Below are 20,579 nucleotides of genomic sequence, written 5' to 3'. Positions count from 1 at the left end.
ACCTCAGTACTATAGAGGCTAAAAGGCCATAGAACAGTAACCTACTTCATCATTATTGGCTTTATATAAAACACATTATTCCGCAGTGTAGACCCTTCCTAATGTAAACAAAATCGTTTAATCACACTCAAAACTCATGGTAAAAATGTCTCAGTACTGAAGTGGTTAAAAGACAATAGAACAGTAACCTATCTCATCATTATCGGCTATTTAACACATTATTGCACGGTGTATTCTTGTGTGTGTTGGTGTGAGGCTGCTGTGGGACGTGAGTTGTGATGTCATAGAGAGCGCGAGAAGCGTGACGAGCAAGTGTGAGAATCATGGTTTATAATTTCGATCTTACGGTTTGTTTTAAGTGGGGTGGGAACGAAAAGCTAGCCCCGCCCTGTGTTTTCGTTCTCTCTCTCTCTCTCTCTCTCTCTCTCTCTCTCTCTCTCTCTCTCTCTCTCTGGTTGAATTTCTATATATTTTTTGTTATCGTGATAAAAGTGTTGTCTACTACTACTACTACTACTACTACCACTACTACTACTACTACTACAATTACTATCACTACTACTATCACCACTACTACTATCAATATCACCATCATCATTGTTATTATATCGCTTTCGTTATCATCACTATAATCATTTCTCTACAGTTCATTCGCAGTTAGGTCAATAAAACCGAAATGAAAGCTATTCTTAGATATTAAAAAAATCGAACATGAAACAAAATAATCACACATACACACATATATACATACATAACTACGCATACCTGAGCGGCCGCACCACCACCTGCCGCCTAATTACTACCTGTGTCGGAGAGGTGTTGTGGGCAGGTGAAGGGGGAGTGAGCGGGCGTGGCGGGTCCATAAAATTCACACTTATCACACACTAAACTGGCCAGGTGGCAAGGTGGAAAGTGGAGGGAGAGGGAGAGGGAGAGGGAAGGAGAGAGGGAGAAGGAGGCGGGCAGGTAGTGAAGGGGCGGGGCTGGAAAGGTGTGAAGTATTAAACGCGAGGTGACAGCTGACCACACCTGCCTAATCTACCTGTTTTCCTCCGGCCACCCACACTTGTTCGCCTCTCCCCGCACCTCCAGTTTTCTACCTGTATCTCCATTTCACCCACGCCAGCCTCACCACGCCAGCCTCACCACGCCAGCTTCACAACGCCAGCTTTACCGCGCCAGTTACACAACGCCAGCTACACCACTAGCTACACAGTCTAGCTTCACCTGTTGCATCAGTAAATATCTCACAGAAACACTGGAATCTTGCACTCTTAAACAGTAATAATAGTAATAATGATAATAATGATAATAATCCAGTTAAATAGTACAGTGGGAGTAAAGATGGTAATGATAACAACAACGACAATGATAATAACGATAATAATAATAATAATAATAATAATAATAATAATAATAATAATAATAATAATAATCCATTATAGTTATTTTTATGGGACAACTTACCCATATTAACCTTACTAAAATAAACCTGACCTTACCATACCCAAAGTAAAAAATATCATAATAATAATAATAATAATAATAATAATAATAATAATAATAATAATAATAATATAATAACATTGTTTAAATTAATCCCTTGTTGTTGATGTTGTTGTTGTTGTTGTTCCTGTTGTTGATGGTAGTAGTGGTTGTGGTGGTGGTGGAGGTTGTGGTAGTGAGTGTTGTTGTTGTTGTTGTTGTTGTTGTTGTTGTTGTTGTTGTTGTTCCCATCATACCCTCATATCTATCGACTTCATTATTTCACTTCGATTTCCCCATCTAGTTCGCTCTTCCATTAAGCTCTCCCTCCTTCTCTCCCTCTCCCTCTTCCTCTCCCTCTCCCTTCCTTTATCGGGCCTCAGTCCTTGCTCTCACTAAGCAATCTCACTTCTTCCTGTTAATTCCCAAGTTGTCTGCGAATCAGCCTTCTGTTTCATACTCTTGCTTTCTCTCTCTCTCTCTCTCTCTCTCTCTCTCTCTCTCTCTCTCTCTCTCTCTCTCTCTCTCTCTCTCTCTCTCTCTCTCTCTCTGTGTGTGTGTGTGTGTGTGTGTGTGTGTGTAGACAAATCAAAACTTTTTTTTTATTAATATCTTTTGTATGTGAAAGAAAAGAGTAAGGTGAGTTCTCATATTCTCTCTCTCTCTCTCTCTCTCTCTCTCTCTCTGGTACTCTCCCTAGTCAATATGTTACTTACTGTCCTGCCCGTTCTCATATCCTGCCGCTCCTTAAGATTCATCCTCCTTACCTGTTCTCATTTTCGAGTTCTTATGAGTTCCATTTCATGTCTCTTGCTCCTAATGCCACCTCATCCTTCTTCATTAATCATTTCTTTCCCTCTTGCCTCCCATTCTTTTTTTTTTTTCCTTCTCGTTTTATTCCTCTCCTTCCTTTCCTTCTTGCTCTCATTATTTCCTTTTCTAGTCCTCCTCCTCCTCATCGTATCCCTTGCCTCTTCTGCTCTCTTCTGCTCTCTCTCTCTCTCTCTCTCTCTCTCTCTCTCTCTCTCTCTCTCTCTCTCTGGCGATACGAAGACGATGAAAGTATGAATAATAGCACTGACTATTTGGTGGCAAACGGTTCTGCCATAAATCAGATGTGCCGTTCAATTAAGGCGGACAATAACTTCACTCCAGGATTTAATTAAATTTGGTTTATATCGCGTCTGTATCCCCTAAAATGTCGGCCATTAGTGCTGCATTAAAAAAGAAAAGGAAAAAAAAGCACTTCAAGAGAGAGAGAGAGAGAGAGAGAGAGAGAGAGTTTAGCGTTTTGCCTTATCGTTAATGAAACACCGAGGCTTCCATTCATCGCAGTCTCTTCCCGTGCAATGAGTAAAGTTGTCGTGTTGTGGTCAGCGTGTGTGATATTAATTGGAAAGTTGCTAAGGATTTATGAAGGCCTCTTGTTGCTCGTGTATTGAATCGCCTATTGTATTACGGCTGTTTATGGTCTTGCTCTTGTTCTGTGAGGCTTTTGTCCCCTTCTTTTTATGGGGTGGTGTAATTTGTGAGTGTGGATATTGCGTGTCTCAGACCATTGCCGACATCACTCATACTTCCCTCATCAGTGCGCGCGCCTCATGCCTCCCCTAACACCGGCTCCTCCTCCCTGACACCTCCCTTACACTGATTTATTCCTACTCATTCCTCCTTATATCCCTCATTCCTCCCCTTTTACCCCTTAATTAGATTCTCATATACAACAAATGCCAGCTTATACTCCCTGTCATTTAATCTCCCTTTACCCATTAACTAATACCTTATACCCGTGCATTGTCTCGTATGCTCCCTTGCTAAACCCTGATCTTGCTCTTATACCCACTTATACTCCCTTCCTTGTCTCCCTTATACTTTTATATTGCTGCTTTGTACTCGCTGACTCTTTGACTTCTATTAGCTTATTTTTTTCCCTTAAATTTCCTTCCTCTTCTTCCACACTCCTTACTGTCTCACATGTACTGTTTTTCTTTTTTTTTTTCCTCCCCAAACTTCAAGACTAGTGTTCTCTCTCTCTCTCTCTCTCTCTCTCTCTCTCTCTCTCTCTCTCAGGGAAAATATCTTGCTATGAAAATATGAAATTAATTAAAAAAGTTTACGATTTATGACACGTTATGATATCGAGTACTTTGGGAAAAAAAATATATACATTCTCTCTCTCTCTCTCTCTCTCTCTCTCTCTCTCTCTCTCTCTCTCTCTCGCTCTCGCTCTCCTTTTTGTTTTTCCGGCCAAAGTTTCCCCGCCTCACTTTATTGTTGTATTGCTCAAGTTTGTCTAATTGCCTCAGTAGTTACTCTAATGACTCTTGCATCTTAAAACATTGCTGATAAATTGCTTGTTTTTTTTACGGAGAGCAGAACGCGTGTGATATTTTGAGCATGGTGCCTCGCGCTAACGATGCAAACTACACAGAACACACCGCACAATTACAATTATAGGCCGCATAACGCCACACCCGCCTCGTTACACCACACAGCCTCGCTCCCCGCCACCATACCGGGCTGCCACACCACACTGGTTTATCGTGCCGCGCCACACCGCACCACACCGCCACACACTGCCGCGTGTTTTATTGCACCGCAGTACACTATGGCGCCGCATCACTTTAACCTCAAACTCTCTCAAACCATTACACTATTACACACACACACACACACACACACACACACACACACACGATATCATCCATTCTTTCGCGGACACAATGTGATTTTTATTCCTAAATGCATTCAGTAGATGGTGAAACTTGAACAAAAGAGGAAGGAGAAATAGAAGAGGAGGAGGAGGAGGCGGAGGAGGAGGAGGAGGACCAGACGAGGAGTAAGAAGCAGAAGACAAGGAACAGGATACAGAAAACGAAGACCAGCGACAGAAATAATTGTAAAATGGAACAGTGAGTTACGTAAGCAATTAGAGAGCAATATCAAAGCTGAGATTATCCGTCGCCAGGTGTAGCAGTGTAATCCAAGTGAACAAGGCGCTTATCACGGGTGCTGGAGGAGACGCTGTGTGTGAGAGAGAGGGAGAGGGAGAGTGTCTGAGGCAACAACATTGATCGATACGAAACATAATGGTAAAAAATTGTCTTCACCAAAACAATTCAATAACGGAGCACGGCCACTCTCTCTCTCTCTCTCTCTCTCTCTCTCTCTCTCTCTCTCTCTCTCTCTCTCTCTCTCTCTGATTCCTTCTCTTTTCTTATGTGATTTGTTTAAGAATCTAAGTTTGAATAAGCAAATGATATAATAAAACTAAATTATAAATAAACTATTATTAGAGAATCATTTTTAGATGTAGAGAAATGACTGGTCGATGTCAAAATAATGATATAAAAATACTTCAATTAATACAAGAATACTGACATGGGAGGAAGACAAGAAGTGAAACAAAAAACAATAATAATCGAACAAACATCACTAACAAGAACAAGAAAAGAGGAAGAAAGTGAACACCAGAGAAATAAATATCAATAATTTGAAAGACACTCTGAAAAGACTAGCCAGTGACAACAATAGGCAAGAAAAAGCAAAACTAACAATAGAAAGTAAAAATAAATAACAAGAAAAAATGAAAAAAAAGTAAGCCAATTATATTTTACACAGCTGAAGGAAAAGAGACAACTAAACAAATTAGCAAAAACAAGGGAGAGTGAAAACTAAACAAAACAAGGTATACAGAAAATAATTTTAAACTATTTGACATGAAAAGAAGATGGAGTGAAAAAAGATGAAACGAAACAATAATGTGAGAAAATTCAGGAAAATTAGACAACGGAACGAAGTCGTAGAAAATGAAAGAAGTAAAATAAAGCAATTAATAAGATGGAGAAAAGTAAATTGGAAAAACGTACAACCAAACAAGGATATACAAAAGAAGACAACAAAAACTAATGAACGAAGAAGAAAACAAAAGAAAGAAAAAGAGATAAATGAAAAAAAATACTATACCACATAACTGATAAACTAAACAAAAGAACAAAGAAAAGAAAAAAAGACACGTACAGAACAAAACAAAAATAAAAAGTAAACACATCCAGAGAGAGAGAGAGAGAGAGAGAGAGAGAGAGAGAGAGAAGTGAAAAGATAAAAAAGAGACCAATTATATTCCAAAAAAGAGCCGACAAAATGAGACAGCGACACATGAATATTCGAAGCTTCTTGATGCGAGTAATGGGCCGCGGGGAGTTGCACAGGCAGAGGCGGCGAGCACTTGGTAAATTAACACCCATGTCCAGCCCCTGATTGATGGCCGCCAGGCAAAACAAGTGAGGTATGAGGGGGAGCTAATGCGTGGTAAGTGCTCCCCGGGAAAATAGATGTGTCCTCCATTATCCTGAAGTATTATGGGTACTTTACGACTCTTACTTTATTTTGAGCTTGTTATCGCTGTTATCGTATCTTGCTAGGTGTGTGTCTGTGTGTGTGTGTGTGTGTGTGTGTGTGTGTGTGTGTGTGTGTGTGTGTGTGGGTTTCTTGAAAGGGAGGATAATTGTAATTATGCTTGATGTTGTTGTTGTTGTTGTTGTTGTTGTTGTCAGTAGTAGTAGTAGTAGTGGCAGTAAGTTACATCAGGCTGTCAGTATTAGTGTTATTTGTAGCTAATTACAATTTCACACATCATTATCCCAGCCGACAGCCTCCGTCTCTCTCTCTCTCTCTCTCTCTCTCTCTCTCTCTCTCACACACACACACACACACACACACACACACACACACACACACACACACACACACACACACACACACACACACACACACACACACACACACACACACACACACACACACACACACACACACACACACACACACACACACACACACACACACACACACACATACATCCATTACACCGAAAACTGCTTCTGCTAATGATGCCACTGTCCGGAAATTTGATTGGCCATTCGGTAATGCTCTTCATCCGAGAAATAGTTTACATTGTTTTCAGGAAGGCCATTTGCTGTGTCCACCTGCCAATTTTGTAATAACTACCTGCAAATGACTTCATAATGGGTTCCAAGAGTCACACCAACACTCCATTAAAACATCATTACCAATACATTATAAGTGTAATGAAAAGCGAATGAGGTTATCCTGATCTCAAAATTGTACAATGTGAGCCACCTGCTGATGCTGCTCTTCTCATAATGCCTCATGGGCTAAATTTGATGGGAGGGGAATTTGTCTGCGCGTATTGCAACCGCCGTCATGAGAGAGAGATGCCTGTGAACTCCTAATGCATTCACTCCTACACATTCCTTTCTCTCATATTGGAAGGGCTAGCTGGTAATATCACCTTTTCATTCTTTCCAAGCCGCGTTTTCATATTCATTCTGGTTACTATTTGGCGATTTTATATAGCTTCAGAAACTTATGTGGGGATAAGAATAGTGAAGACTGTGGCCATTAATCTCCTGACTCCCATAGACCCTTCCTAATGCAAAGAAAATCGTCTAATTATACCCAAACATCATGGTAAAAATGCGTTCCAGTACTGAAGGGATTAAAGTCTTCAATGATTCTTTTTGTGTGTGTGTGTCTGTCAATTCCTAGTGCTTTCATACCTACACTTTCTATTCTCTTATACGTAATGCAAGGGTTGATCATTAATATTTTTTCATCTATTTCACTAGTAAAGTCTTTCAATGTTTCTGTTCCTCGTTCCTACGACTTAAATTTCGTGACGTTAACATCAGGCATGAATTAGCACTTTTTTAAACATTTAGAGAAACAAGTTAAAAAGGATTATCTTTCTCCTATCACTTTTGCCTTTTTAGCAGTCTTCCTGACACATACAAAAAAAAAGATACATAATTTATTAACCATATTATTAATTTCCTTAACAGTTCTGAAGAATAGAAAGCACAAAAATAACTTCCTATTACCTATTTTATCCGAGAAACTATACAAACAATTTTCTACATTAACTTAAAGCTTAATGACATAACATTCAAAGTAGTGAGTAAAAACGTAGAAATTGGATTATTAGACACTAGACTCTATTGTTTGATAAAATGAGAGGCAGAGAAGACCCGGTAAGGACTTGTGTTTATTCATGTAGGGGTAAATGTGTGACAATAGCGAAACACAAGCGAGTTATCAAAGTAGTAATGAGATAACGATAAAGTGAATGAGTTCCCTGAGACACGAGTTTTGATGTTTCCTTGATGTGGTGACGGTGGCGATGGTGGTGTGTGAGATCTTACGGTTATGAGTGGTTAGGTGAATAATGGTGAGGAGTGTGGTCGGAGTATTTGTGGTGGGGAGCTTTTGAAATGATTGCGGTGATGGTGGTAATGGAGTTTGTGCTAATGGTGAGAAAGTGTGTTTAGTGGTGATGGCAATGGTGTTGGTGATGGTGGTGGTAGTGATGGGAATGTGTTTATAATGGTGGTGGTGGTTGTAATGATGATAATGGTGGTGGTGATTACGTGAGCTAATCATTATTAACTGACAGGTAATAAATGTGATCAATCAGGTAGAAATTACAGATCAAGGTATCTTTATTATAAACTCGTCATTTCCTACAATACACCATACACAACACACACACACACACACACACACACACACACACACACACAGACCCCTCTCTCTCTCTCTCTCTCTCTCTCTCTCTCTCTCTCTCTCTCTCTCTGAGCTAAAAACAGGAAATAGAATCTTTTATCGGCATTGCCTGGTGGACACGTGATGTTAGTTAATCAGCCTCCGCCGAAGGAAGGGTGAATACAGAGTTCCCGCCTCACCCTTCCTCTCACCCTCCTTCACTCTCCTTCACTTACTTCTTTCTTACTTTCCTATCGTCATCCATTGTTATCCTATTTCTCTATTTATTCTTACGCTATCTGATTCTCCCTGTTCTCTCATTATGTCACCCTATTATTACCTTTCTCCCTTCACCCTACTTGTCTTCCTTCTCTCCTTCTTTCCTATCGTTATCCAGTGTTATTCTATCTTTCTATTCATTCTTACGCTCTTTCATTCTCCCTGTCTTCTCATTATGTCACCCTATTATTATCTTTCTCCCTTCACCCTCTTTATTTTCTTCCCTTCACCTTAATGCACTCACCCGGTATCACTCTAGTTCATCCTGTATTCACCTTGATTTCTGATAGCTTTGTTTTTTTTTTTTTTTTTTTCCATGTGTTGTTAAGATTATTTGTTATTTTCTTCATACTGATAAAGGTTGAGACAATTCTGACGGAGGAAAAAAAACTGTGTGATTACTTTTTCATGAATATGTCGTGTGTGTGTGTGTGTGTGTGTGTGTGTGTGTGTGTGTCCGTCCCTCGCGTGCCTTCTACATGTGCCGACAATGAGAAACAAACAGAAACTCCCAAAGCGCCGAACACAAAGGCAACAAAACTAATAATGAGACACATACCACGGAGCCATTTTATTTCTTCTTTCTAACATGACCTTCTATTTTTTCCGTCCCTCGCTCCACCTTCAGATTACCTTCAGTTGCCATACAATGTTATCGGCAGGAAGCACTGATCGTTCGCTATCGCCAGGGGTCCCAAACAGTGGTCCCTCAGTGGGGTCAAAGCGATGTGGTCCCAAGTGGAAAGTAACACATTAACTTTCATGTTGATTGTTAGAAGTCTTACTCTGAGTATACAAATGTACTTCTTTGTTCTCTTCCTCCTCCTACTTCTCTTCATCTTCCTCTTAATATTACCAATCTTCAGTCGCGGTTAATTTTTTTTATTTATATTTATTTTACTAATCACCGAACAGTGTAGAAGGATGCAAAAAGTGTGTGTCTGTTTATTTTTCTCCCCTCCTCCAACTCCTCCTCCTCCTCCTCCTCCTCCTCCTCCTCCTCCTCCTCTAATAAGGATAGTTACCAAATTCCTTATCGTTCTCATTCCTCTACTTTTGTTGCTAGTCATCTGTGTGTGTGTGTGTGTGTGTGTGTGTGTGTGTGTGTGTGTGCAGGTGTGTGTGTATATACAAAACCATGCATTCATTATATTTTGCTTCATTTACTTTATCATTTGCTGTAATTTTTAATTTTATAATGAGATAAAAAAAAAGATATGATTTTTTTTTAATCTTTTTATTTACTTTTTTTTTATGTATATTTCCACCCTTCGCGTCTCCCTCGCTAATTAACAGTAATGTCAACCATCACTGCATCTCTCCCACGCATGTTCCTCCTTTATTTCTTTCCCTGCTTCTCTATTAAGTCTCCCACGTGAAGCACATCGGTAATATAATCAAAATTAATCCTTATACAATGTTATCATACTACCTCCCCTCCTGCCCTTCCCTCATTCTTATTATAACCTCCAGACTCTCTCTCTCTCTCTCTCTCTCTCTCTCTCTCTCTCTCTCTCTCTCTCTCTCTCTCTCTCTCTCTCTCTCTCTCCCAAGAAGTGACGATTTTAAGCAGAGGCTGACTCAAGGCACACTCTTACCACCTGATAACTATAATGGTACAATACGTTTATGATGTTGGAAAATTTAAGAGGGAGAGAAAAAGTGAGATTTGAAGCGTGAGATGGAGACGTGAATCGTGTGTGTGTGTGTGTGTGTGTGTGTGTGAACGTGGCCAGTCTTATCGGTGGAAAGCTTTTGTAATCCTTATCGTCTTTTATACAGTGTTTGTTATTATGTGCTTTGTGAGGCTGGGCAGGGAAGGCAGCGACACTTCCTTTGTTCTCTCAATAACCCTCGCTATCTTAACACCATCATACTTATCGCGCGCGGGGGAAAAAAAATACTAAATTTCACATCTCAGAGAACCGTAATTTCAACCCGCAACTTTTAGAGGTTCAAACGGCGGTGAGTAAAGAGAGAAAACGTGGAATATTAGTGCATTAGTGATTCATAACGAAGAAAAGAAGTAAATAGAGAGCTCGTAAAACTGGTAATAAAAAGAAAATACGGGTTAAACTAGCAACACGCACACACAAACACACTTTCTCTCTCTCTCTCTCTCTCTCTCTCTCTCTCTCTCTCTCTCTCTCTCTCTCTCTCTCTCTCTCTCTCTCTCTCTCTCTCTCTCTCTCTCTCTCTCTCTCTCTCTGGTGTATAAATATAAAGGGAATAATCCTCTTTACTTATTTTGTTATATGTCCAGTGACGCATTTTCCAACTCCGGGACGTCGACACAGCCTCAAATAAACGTCAACCCTTCACCGGAAACAACAACTATCGGACAATATTTGGCCGCTAAGACTGCGCGTGGAATATTGGAACCTCGCATTCGTTCGTCTGTTGCCTGTTCGTGGATTTCCAGACAGAGACAAGCCAAGGAGGAGGAGGAGGAGGAGGAGGAGGAGGAGGAGGAGGAGGAGGAGGAGGAGGAATGGGAAGACAAGAGGGAGGAAGGAAAAGTTACGTCTTGTATCTGATGTGATTATAATTCTTGAGTTTATTTTTTTCTCTCGTTTCCTTACGTAAAATCTGAATTAGGATAATGACTCTCTCTCTCTCTCTCTCTCTCTCTCTCTCTCTCTCTCTCTCTCTCTCTCTCTCTCTCTCTCTCTCTCAAGGCTATTATTTCTACCTCCGTAAATTTATCGTTTCTCCAGCTCCGGATACCACGTCCTTAGAAACCACGAGGAGTTTAAGAACATCATTACCTCCTCTTGTGTTCAGTAATAATGTAACTCCCTGATTCACTCTCACCTCACCCTCGTCCTTGCCTCGCGCGCCTCCTGTGTGCTGCTCCCGCACTGAGTTATGGGAATTAATAGTACATTGGCATTAATATTATAAGGGGAGGAGGATGAATTACCGAATGGATAGGAGAATGTACCGCTTACTTGCCTCGTGTTGGCGGTCACCTGGAGGAACAGAGCGGTCGGTTCCTCGCTCCAATCAGCTCAATAATGCAGCGGGAATGCGAGTCACCAAGTGCTTAGCGAATTATTCAAGGCTCACCCGTTGTAATTAGTTTTAAATAAGGTCATATTACACGCCTCCAAGCTCCCCTCTCTTCCCGCATTACAACGCCCCTCTTACCCCATTCCTCCCCTCTCTCTAGGCCCCTCTCCCACCCCTCCTTGCTCATCCCCTTCCCGTCCCCTCCTGCCGCACACTGCCATTTTGTTACCAATGTTATTTAACGCCTCCATAACTCGGCGTCCCAGGTCATCCCTCACATCCCCTCCCGCCCCTTCCCGTCCCTTCCCGCCCCTCCCTCCCGACCTCTATTCCTGCCCCCGTTTTACCCGCCCCTCCATCCGCTGGTGTTGGTCTGTTCCTGCTGCCCCTGCTCCTACTCCTGCTGCATTCAGACTCGCCTCAAGAACTCCTAATCTGCAATGACACGTAATTTTCCACCTATTCAGTCGCCTCCCGCCGCCGCCACCTCCACCGCCGCTGCCGCCGCGTCATATCCGAGACTCAGTACGTCTTGACCCTTTCGTTTTGACTCCCAGATGTCTTGGCGTGGCTGGTGTGGTGCGTCTGTTGCCTCTCCTCCTCCTCCTCCTCCTCCTCCTCTTGCTCTCTCCTCCCCGTGTGTTTACAGCCAGTGTTTGCAAGGGATCGGGTCTGTCTATGAATGCACAGCGATAATGGCAATACACAGAACTAATTACCACACAAGTGTTTGTTTTTCATTATTGCCTACACTGCTTCTGCTACAAAAAACCGCCAAGCCCACAAAACAATAGTAAAATCTGCCTAATAAATACAACTGTAGAAGCCTTCAGAGAGCTCGTGGGAACTTCACCTCTATAGCACGAGCGCAGATGGTCACAAATTGCCTGTCGGGACACATGTGGTTAAGGTTTGTAATGCTGAAAATCGATTTAACGCATCGTTACCACAATTAATTAAATATAAACATTCTAATTTTACGCTGATGTTACACAAACGTCATATACACGGGTGCGGGGCGCGGCTAAAGTGACTCCTGCGGGGGAGGACACAGGGAGGAAAATGCTCTGCTTTGTCCTCCTCTATGGAACACGATGCTTGAAATTACGCTTTGCATAATAATTCATCCCCACTATTGTAATTAAAATTGCTACGGTGTAGTACTTTATAGGCAACGAGGGACAAACTGACGCGTGCGCGCACTCAAATATGCAAACTCACGCACGCAAATGCATGCACGCACTCACGCTACCTCGCACCCACACTGATGTGCACATTTCACTCACATGGATATACTCATAATAATAAAATTCCATACATATATAATTGGCCGCACACACACACACACACACACACACACACACACACACACAGTGGCACCATAAGCATAACCAAAAAAGAAGAGAGGCACCTTAACAACACACACACACACACACACACACACACACACACACACACACACACACACACAATGAGACACACACACACAATGGTCCCCAACACTCCCCATACTTATATGCAGGCGGTATTCAGAATTTAATTACCCTGAACTATTTCCACGAGGCACTTCAGGGATTTTTGGCTTAATTGCCTATTACGAGTATAGTCATGCGAGACTCTAATTATTTGCTACATAATTGAACGCTTGACACCCACCGCGTTCATACATGCATGCTATTTTTTAATTTAATATTCTTAATTGGACGTTTGCTGTGGCTCTGTACACAATAAGTGCCTTTTTATAAACCTGTTTTAGACCGCCTGTTTCACCCTTATGCTTTGGCGCCACGGAAACGGCTATTTTCGACTTTACTAAGGGTGACCGTAAGAGCGGCCCTCATCCCGCTAAAAACGTGGCTCAGATACTGCTATTTATCGACGCGCTCATTAAATCTTCTCTCTGATTATGCTAATTAGTATTCGCCTGAAGATCGGATGTTGGGAACCAAACTCGTGTATTTATTATGAAGGGTTTTGTTTCCTTCGTTCTGTTAATGGCTGTTTGGTTGACTTGCTTCGTGGATCACTCGTCATTTTTCATTCACCTCATGTCTGTGCAATTGTATACCGCATGTTCTTTCACTTTTACATTATTATTTTCTTCTTATTTTTTCTCTATTTCTGTATTTCGACTTTTCTCTATTTCTACTTTTCTGTATTTCTCTATTTCTACTTTCTTCTTTATTTCTCTATTTTTACTTTCTTCTGTATTTCTCTTTTTTCTACTTTTTTCCTGTATTTCTGTATTTATATTCTCTGTATTTATATATTTATACTTTTTTCTGTATTTCTGTTCTTCTACTTTTCTATATTTCTGTATTTTTTTCTGTATTTCTCTATTTCTACTTCTGTATTTCTGTATTTCTACTTTTTTTCTGTATTTGTATTACTGTGTGTTTGTAACTTGTACTGTCCCAACCCTTATTTTGTAATCCCCTTCCCTCACTTTTCTCAATAAACTTTGTAAACTTTGTAAGCTTTAGATCATTCACCCTTTTTCATTCACCTCGAGTCTGCAACCGTCTTCTGCATGTTCCTTCACTTTCACATAGTCATATTCTTTAATCCCCAATAACAAAGACGTTCGATATGTTACAGTAAGAAATCAATGTATCTCTTTCAAAATTCTTAACTTTAATTGATTACCGAGACAAGGAGGATGAGGAGGACAAGGAGGATGAGGAAGAGGAGGAGGAGGCAAAAAACACAAATCAACAAAACTCAACGAGGTCACTGAAGAAGAACACACATAAAAAGAATAAATGAAAGAGTAATAATAACATCACGAGGAATAGAAGCACGTAGAGAAAGGCCAAAGGAGATCAGAGAGAGAGAGAGAGAGAGAGAGAGAGAGAGAGAGAGAGAGAGTGGGGTAGAAGTAGAGAAGATTGGGTTATGAAGAAAGCAGCAGGAAGAGGAGGAGGAGGAGGAGGAGGAAGAGGAATAAAGGACGAAAAGAGGTGGAGGAGGAGGAGGAGGAGGAGGTAGGAGGAACTGTCATGACTTCGTTTCTAATTTGATAGCGAAGAGAAGCAGCAGATATGGAGTCTCCTTGGATTGGACAACGTAAGTGAAATGTCAGACCGACCATTTACTACATTTTCTAGGCAGAGAGAGAGAGAGAGAGAGAGAGAGAGAGAGAGAGAGAGAGAGAGAGAGAGAGAGAGTTACGGTATGTAGACAATGTATAACTTCAAAATGCAACGTACCGTAGAAAAAGGGAAACCAGGATTTAAATAGCGAACGAAAACACACACACACACACACACACACACACACACACACACACACACACACACACACACACACACACACACACACACACACACACACAGTAACAGGCGTGAGAGCTGACCAGCAAGAAGAAGAAGAAGAAGAAGAGGAGGAGGAGTAAGAAATAAAAAGAAGGGAATGAAATGCAATAAATTAAAGCTACAGAGAAAACATGACGAGAGAGAGAGAGAGAGAGAGAGAGAGAGAGAGAGAGAGAGAGAGAGAGAGAGAGAGAGAGAGAGAGAGAGAGAGAGAGAGAGAGAGAGAGAGAGAGAGAGAGAGAGAGAGAGAGAGAGAGAGAATAGAATTGATGAAACACACACAAAAAACAAAACAAGAAAAGGCAGCAACAGACTTATTGGACCATACGAGAAAAAAAAGCTATATAATCTACGTAATCTAAACTAAGAGGAGGAGGAGGAGGAGGAGGAGGAGGAGGAGGAGGAGGAGGAGGAGGAGGAGGAGGAGGAGGAGGAGGAGGAAAGAGAGGAGAAGGAGGAGGTATCTTGGCCCCAAGTAACACGTGGCTCCTCCCTCAGCGCCTTCTGCAAATTCAGAGATGGAGGTCGCATGAGGCTCGTCAGCAGCATTCCCTAGGGCGTGCAGGGACGAGGCTGGGACGGACCCCCTCTTAACCATCTCCACCTACACTTAAGCTCGTCACAGGTGGATAGGTGAGCCACGTGGAGTCATAGTTCCTGTGTGGTTTTGGTTTCCACTGGGATTACTTTACATTGCTCTTGTTTTTTCTATTTTCATTTGTTTACTTAAGGTTATTAGCATTACTGTAACGTGTTTCATTTCTCTGAGAGGCACTGCGAAGCTTTTCATTTAGTATCTATTAGATTTATGACTATTGTACCTATTTTTATTGTGCTTTTTCATTTTATTCTATTTGTTCGCTTCCAAGAAAGTGTAAAAAGCGCCTGAGTGAAGCATTACTCTATTAAATTATCACTGTTTCTAACTTTCATTCCTCTGATTTCACACTCTTCAACCTCAGGACGAGTAATATAAAAATGTATTCCTTTTTCTCATTGTTCTACCTTTTTAATCTACCAGAAAGTAAGAAAAACGTACCACTGAGGCATTAAAGAGACAGCTATCTCTGAGACTATTAAAATGTATTCTCTGCTACTTTATGACTTTTTGCCTTAAAACAGAAGCACGTAGCAGAAGCACTCAGCTAAATGACGTGTTACTATGCTCTTGCCTTACACAGACCATTTTCTCTAACCCTATGACGAAGTACTAATGAATGAAGCGACCTGGTACTCTATAGTCTTACTTTTCACTGACTTTTTCTCTAACCCTAGGAAGAACAAAGTACTCATGAATGAAATGACGTGTTACTATAGTCTCTCTTATGTTGCCTTCCACTGACTGTTTTTTTCCTAACCCTAGGAAGAAGATAAGTACTGATGAATGAACCGACTTGTTACTCTACTGTTGCCTTTCACAGATTTTTTTTTTCTAAACCTAGGATGAACAAAATAATAATGAATGAACCAACGTGTTATTCTTTATTATTGCCTTCCACTGACTGTTTTCTTTTAATCTTAGGACGAGCAAAGTACTGATGAATGAACCGACGTGTTACTCTCTACTGTTGCCTTCCACTGACTGTTTTTTTCTAACCCTAGGACGAGCAAAGTACTGATGAATGAACCTGGCCAGTCTTCAAGCGTGGTGGTGCGCGAGCGTGAGTACCTTGCCCGTAACCTTTCCTCGGTCACAACCTGCACCGCGACCTCTCAAGGATCACGAGCTGTAAACAAACTAGGGCGAATACACACGTTCATCTCTCCCCCTCCTCTCCCTCACTCCCTCACTCTCTCACTCTCTCTCTCTCTCTCTCTCTCACTGCACCCTCCTAAAGAACACCTTAAGCAAGTAGGCAAACACATTGAAGGTAAATCGGCCCAGCTGGTGCCAACGCTTCCCTCCCTTCTTTCTATCCCTCTTTCTCTCTCCCCCTCTCCCTCTCTCTCTCACTCCCTCCCACCTGCACACAATCAGGTCCATTCCACGGAACCTCCCAGACACACCCCCACTGTTTGGATTCTAAAATTGGCTATAAGAGTGAGGACAAAGAGAAGACTGGGACGGATTTCCCTTGCCAGCCAACCAACATCCTTCCCTTCCCCCCTCTCTCTCTCTCTCCTTTCTCTCCCCGCTTTTCCCTTTCACCACTGTCACCCTCCCCCTTCACCACCACCCTATCGCAGCTCCTACCTACACCATCACCATCATCATCATCATCGTTATCCGGCATACGGTAAATTTGAAACACACACACACACACACACACACACACACACACACACACACACACACACACACACACACACACACACACACACACACACGTATATACCTCACGCATCATTAAAACACTGTGAACTTATATGGGGTAATTTTCTCTACTGATTATGCATGAATGTATAAATCAGCCATGAAATCATACGTTATAATGTAACCTATTAATCAGAACTGGACGCTTGGGCTGTGATGAAAATAATGCTGGAAAGCGGGCGGTTGGGGGAGAGAAAAAAAAGTAAAGCCGATGATGATGATGATGATAATGATTGCTGTGATGGTGATGATTTATAAATATCTCAAAATAATTATCCTTCTCTTACGCTCTGAACGACCTTCGCTTGCTTAATGAGGAGTTTCTGTTGCACTCGTCTAATGGTTTAAATCGCCGGCTGAATTTAGTATCTCATTAATGATAATGTAGTGCGAAGTTTATGATGATCACGGCGACTGTTAGTGTTCTGTTTTATACCACAGGCGTTTCTACTCCCCGTGTGCGCCGACACACTCTCAGGCGTCTCCCACAGCTGTCTCTTCCTCTCTTGCCTCTTCTTCCTCCTCTTCCTCCACCCCTTCATCTCAAGTAACTGGTATTTCCCTCAATTTCGTGGTAATGAATTCTACCAGAAGCTCACCAGATATCTAATGAATCCCAATAGTGAATAGACTCTTCTTACCCACCGATATGTATTTCTACCAACTAACGGAACATTAAATGAAAACTACCTAAGATACTACACTTAAGGCACGCCACAACGCAACACCGTCCCGCTTCACCTCCGCCAAGACAGCCCAGACAACTCTTAACTTTTCTTCTCCTCTCCTCTCTTGTACACAACATTAGAGCCAACCCGAGGAATCTCAGGAAAGATAAACAAGCCAAAGTCCGCCCATGTTTTTACGACGGGGGTGAGGATGAGAGGCCCGCGTCCTGGTGCCAAATTGCGGCCATTGTGAAACCTTGTTATTTTTGTAACGTGCCCCTGGTGCCCACAGCCAAGCCTAATTAAAAATGATTAAATTCTATTGTGGTGCTGATGACGGGTGTGGACTTTATAACCAAATCCCATCATCCCTTGCCGACCCGGGGATGAGAGGGGACAGAATAGAGGGAAGGGGGGTACGCAGGCCTTTGTGAGGGAGTTGACGCATTGGGAAAAGGGCGGTGTGTGAAGGGCACCTCGCGGGAAGGGCGGGGAGTGAAGAGTGACGAGTGAGGGTGGGGTACGTTCAGAATACAGCGGGAAAGGCATTCATTGGTAATGTGAGTATGGGAAGAATGATCACACACACACACACACACACACACACACACACACACACACACACACACAGAGAGAGAGAGAGAGAGAGAGAGAGAGAGAGAGAGAGAGAGAGAGAGAGAGGGAGGGGCCCATAAATAACTGTAGTGCATGCAGGGATTGAGTCTTGCTCATGCAGAAGTGGCTGGATGCTGCGAGGGAGAGGGCGTGGCGAGCTGGGCGTCTCCGAATGTAACACGACCACCGGCGGTCAGGTTTCCAGTCACATGGTCTCACCTGACACTTTTCCTGCTTGTTCCTCCAGCCTTCTGCTTTCACAATCCTTGCAAACTCCGCCCGCCTCACTCACCTACTCCTTGCAAGCTTCTGTGTCTCAGCCTCTTTCCTTACATGACATTATTCGTGCAAAGCCCTCCAGCTTCATCCCGCTGCTTCTTGTAAGCTTCCCCGCCTCGTCCCGTCCGTTAAAATGACACTAGGTTCCTCTCACTTGCCTTCATGTCTTTTTGAAAGCTCCTTCCCGTCCCTTCCTCCCACTCATGGTTATCTTACGGGGACCTCAGTGCCTGCTTCCTCACCGCCTGCTGCGCTATTAACACACATCTCTCAGCCTCTTTGCTCCCACTGAATATCATTTAAATCAACTTCCAATATCGAAGACAATCGCTGGAGCTAAATTTCATTCCCGGCCATTGGATCAAGAGGCAATCTAACCGATTTCACCCATTGTTTCTTAAGGGACAATAGAAACTGATTACGCGCTTCAAGCCAGGAGCCGCGCATCGCCCTGCCAAGTGTAGTCTGCCGCCCGCCGCTGCCTGCACCAACACCGACTCCTATCAAGGCTGTCATTCGATTTCGAGTTGAAGTGAATGGAAATAATGCCCGGGAGACTTTGAGAGAAGAACCGTGTGTGATCTGAGTGCCTGCAATTTTCCTCCTGCAAACACTCACGATTTGGAGACTGAAATATACGCGGGAGTTTGGTGAAAATGTAATGACGCGCGTTTTTATTTCCCACTCACGCTCCATGTACAGTGAGCATAAACAGGCTCCCCACAGATGCTCACTGACAATGTTCCAATCACTCCTCAGAAACGGCGTGAAAAACAACACTCACGAGCCTGTTTTTACGACTCATTTTCATCTCATGACCAAACATGGCGGGGAAATGGCGCCGCGGGGCAGGATCGGGGCGTGATGAAAGACTTGTTCAGCGCTGACGACCCTCCAAATCACGGCGCGATACAATATCTAATCTGTGGAGTGTCGATGCCGTGTAATTGTTAGCGAATGGTGTGTGGCTGGTGGCGGCATGTGGCGTGTGGCGGCATGTGGCGTGTGGTGTGTGGTGTGTGGTGGTGTGGCGTGTGGCGTGTGGACGTAGTGGAGTGGGCCTGCGGGTACCATGTTCCGCGGCCGACTGTTAGCTTATGACTATTGCCTCTATTATTGCTTCCTATAAAAGTTTTTTCCCTGATAAACACACTACCAATGCTATATGCTGGCAGCGACTGTTTTTTGGCGTGTATAAAAGCTCGGTGGTTTTATTCCCAGTGCTGGACATTAAGTAAAATCTAATGTCCGTTCGTTTATTTCATTGAAAACACGAACGTTTTACTTGCTCTCATGACGCCGGGCGGTGGCAGCGGCTTGCATTATCCTACATCGCGCACGTTACCGCTGCCGATAACCTGCACCATTTTTACCTGGACACGGTGCGGCGCGGCTGGCGGCTGCTGCTCACAAGGGGGAGCGTGGCCGGCCATCCGTCTTATTAATTACAAGATTAATTTTGCCATGTGACGGGTGAGTGCCGGGTGACAGCTCGGGTCTGGCCGCCTTGTTATTGTGGCCAGAGCGTGGGGTGGCAGGGGGGCGGCGCTCACCCTCTTACGCCGCCCGTCGCGTGATCTTGCGACGTTAATTGGATTTCGAAGTAATTGATGCGGTGTTGTGAGGCGCCGCACGCTGGCGGGGCTGCGGGTCGTGTGGCCGGCCTCTTTATAGTCACGGGGGACGAGGCTCCGCGTGAAGCCATATTACCACACGACAAGAAAACCAAATAATACTTATACCCATCGCACGCTGGAGAATGTCACGGAATCCCCATTAGGAAAGCGACTTTAAGAAATCTTTAATCGAAATATTAGTGAGAGTCATGCAACACGAAGCACACACACACACACACACACACACACACACACACACACACACACCTGAGGCACAAGGCAAAGATTCCACCAGATTATTAGCGGCGCGGGAAACCAATGCCTTGTTGTTGCCTTGCCTCGGTTCTTGCGGCGGATCTAAGGCTGTCAGGAGGGTGAGGTGCATCAGCGTCATCTTAATGGGTGAAGTGACAGCCACGGCGAGCACCGGGCC

General features: G+C 43.0%; 1 protein-coding gene across 6 annotated transcripts in view; it reads left to right on the top strand.

The window, feature by feature from the left end:
• LOC123510412 (LIM domain only protein 3-like) overlaps window positions 1–20,579 on the top strand; it is a 236,718-nt gene that overhangs the window by 119,525 nt on the left and 96,614 nt on the right. For 4 of the 6 annotated variants that reach the window (XM_045265582.1, XM_045265581.1, XM_045265580.1 and 1 more), the window contains exon 2: window positions 16,257–16,315. The exons of 1 other annotated variant lie outside the window; for it this stretch is intronic. In XM_045265582.1, coding sequence (XP_045121517.1) covers window positions 16,273–16,315 — 43 coding nt within the window. In that variant the 5' untranslated portion in view covers window positions 16,257–16,272. Of the gene's footprint in view, window positions 1–16,176; window positions 16,187–16,256; window positions 16,316–20,579 lie in introns of all 6 variants that reach the window. One more of the 6 variants, XM_045265584.1, reaches the window with a different exon arrangement.

This window comes from Portunus trituberculatus, chromosome 29 (assembly GCF_017591435.1).
Source record: "Portunus trituberculatus isolate SZX2019 chromosome 29, ASM1759143v1, whole genome shotgun sequence".
Classification (NCBI taxonomy): Eukaryota; Metazoa; Arthropoda; class Malacostraca; order Decapoda; family Portunidae; genus Portunus; species Portunus trituberculatus.
This window is presented reverse-complemented; position numbering and strand designations above follow the sequence as displayed.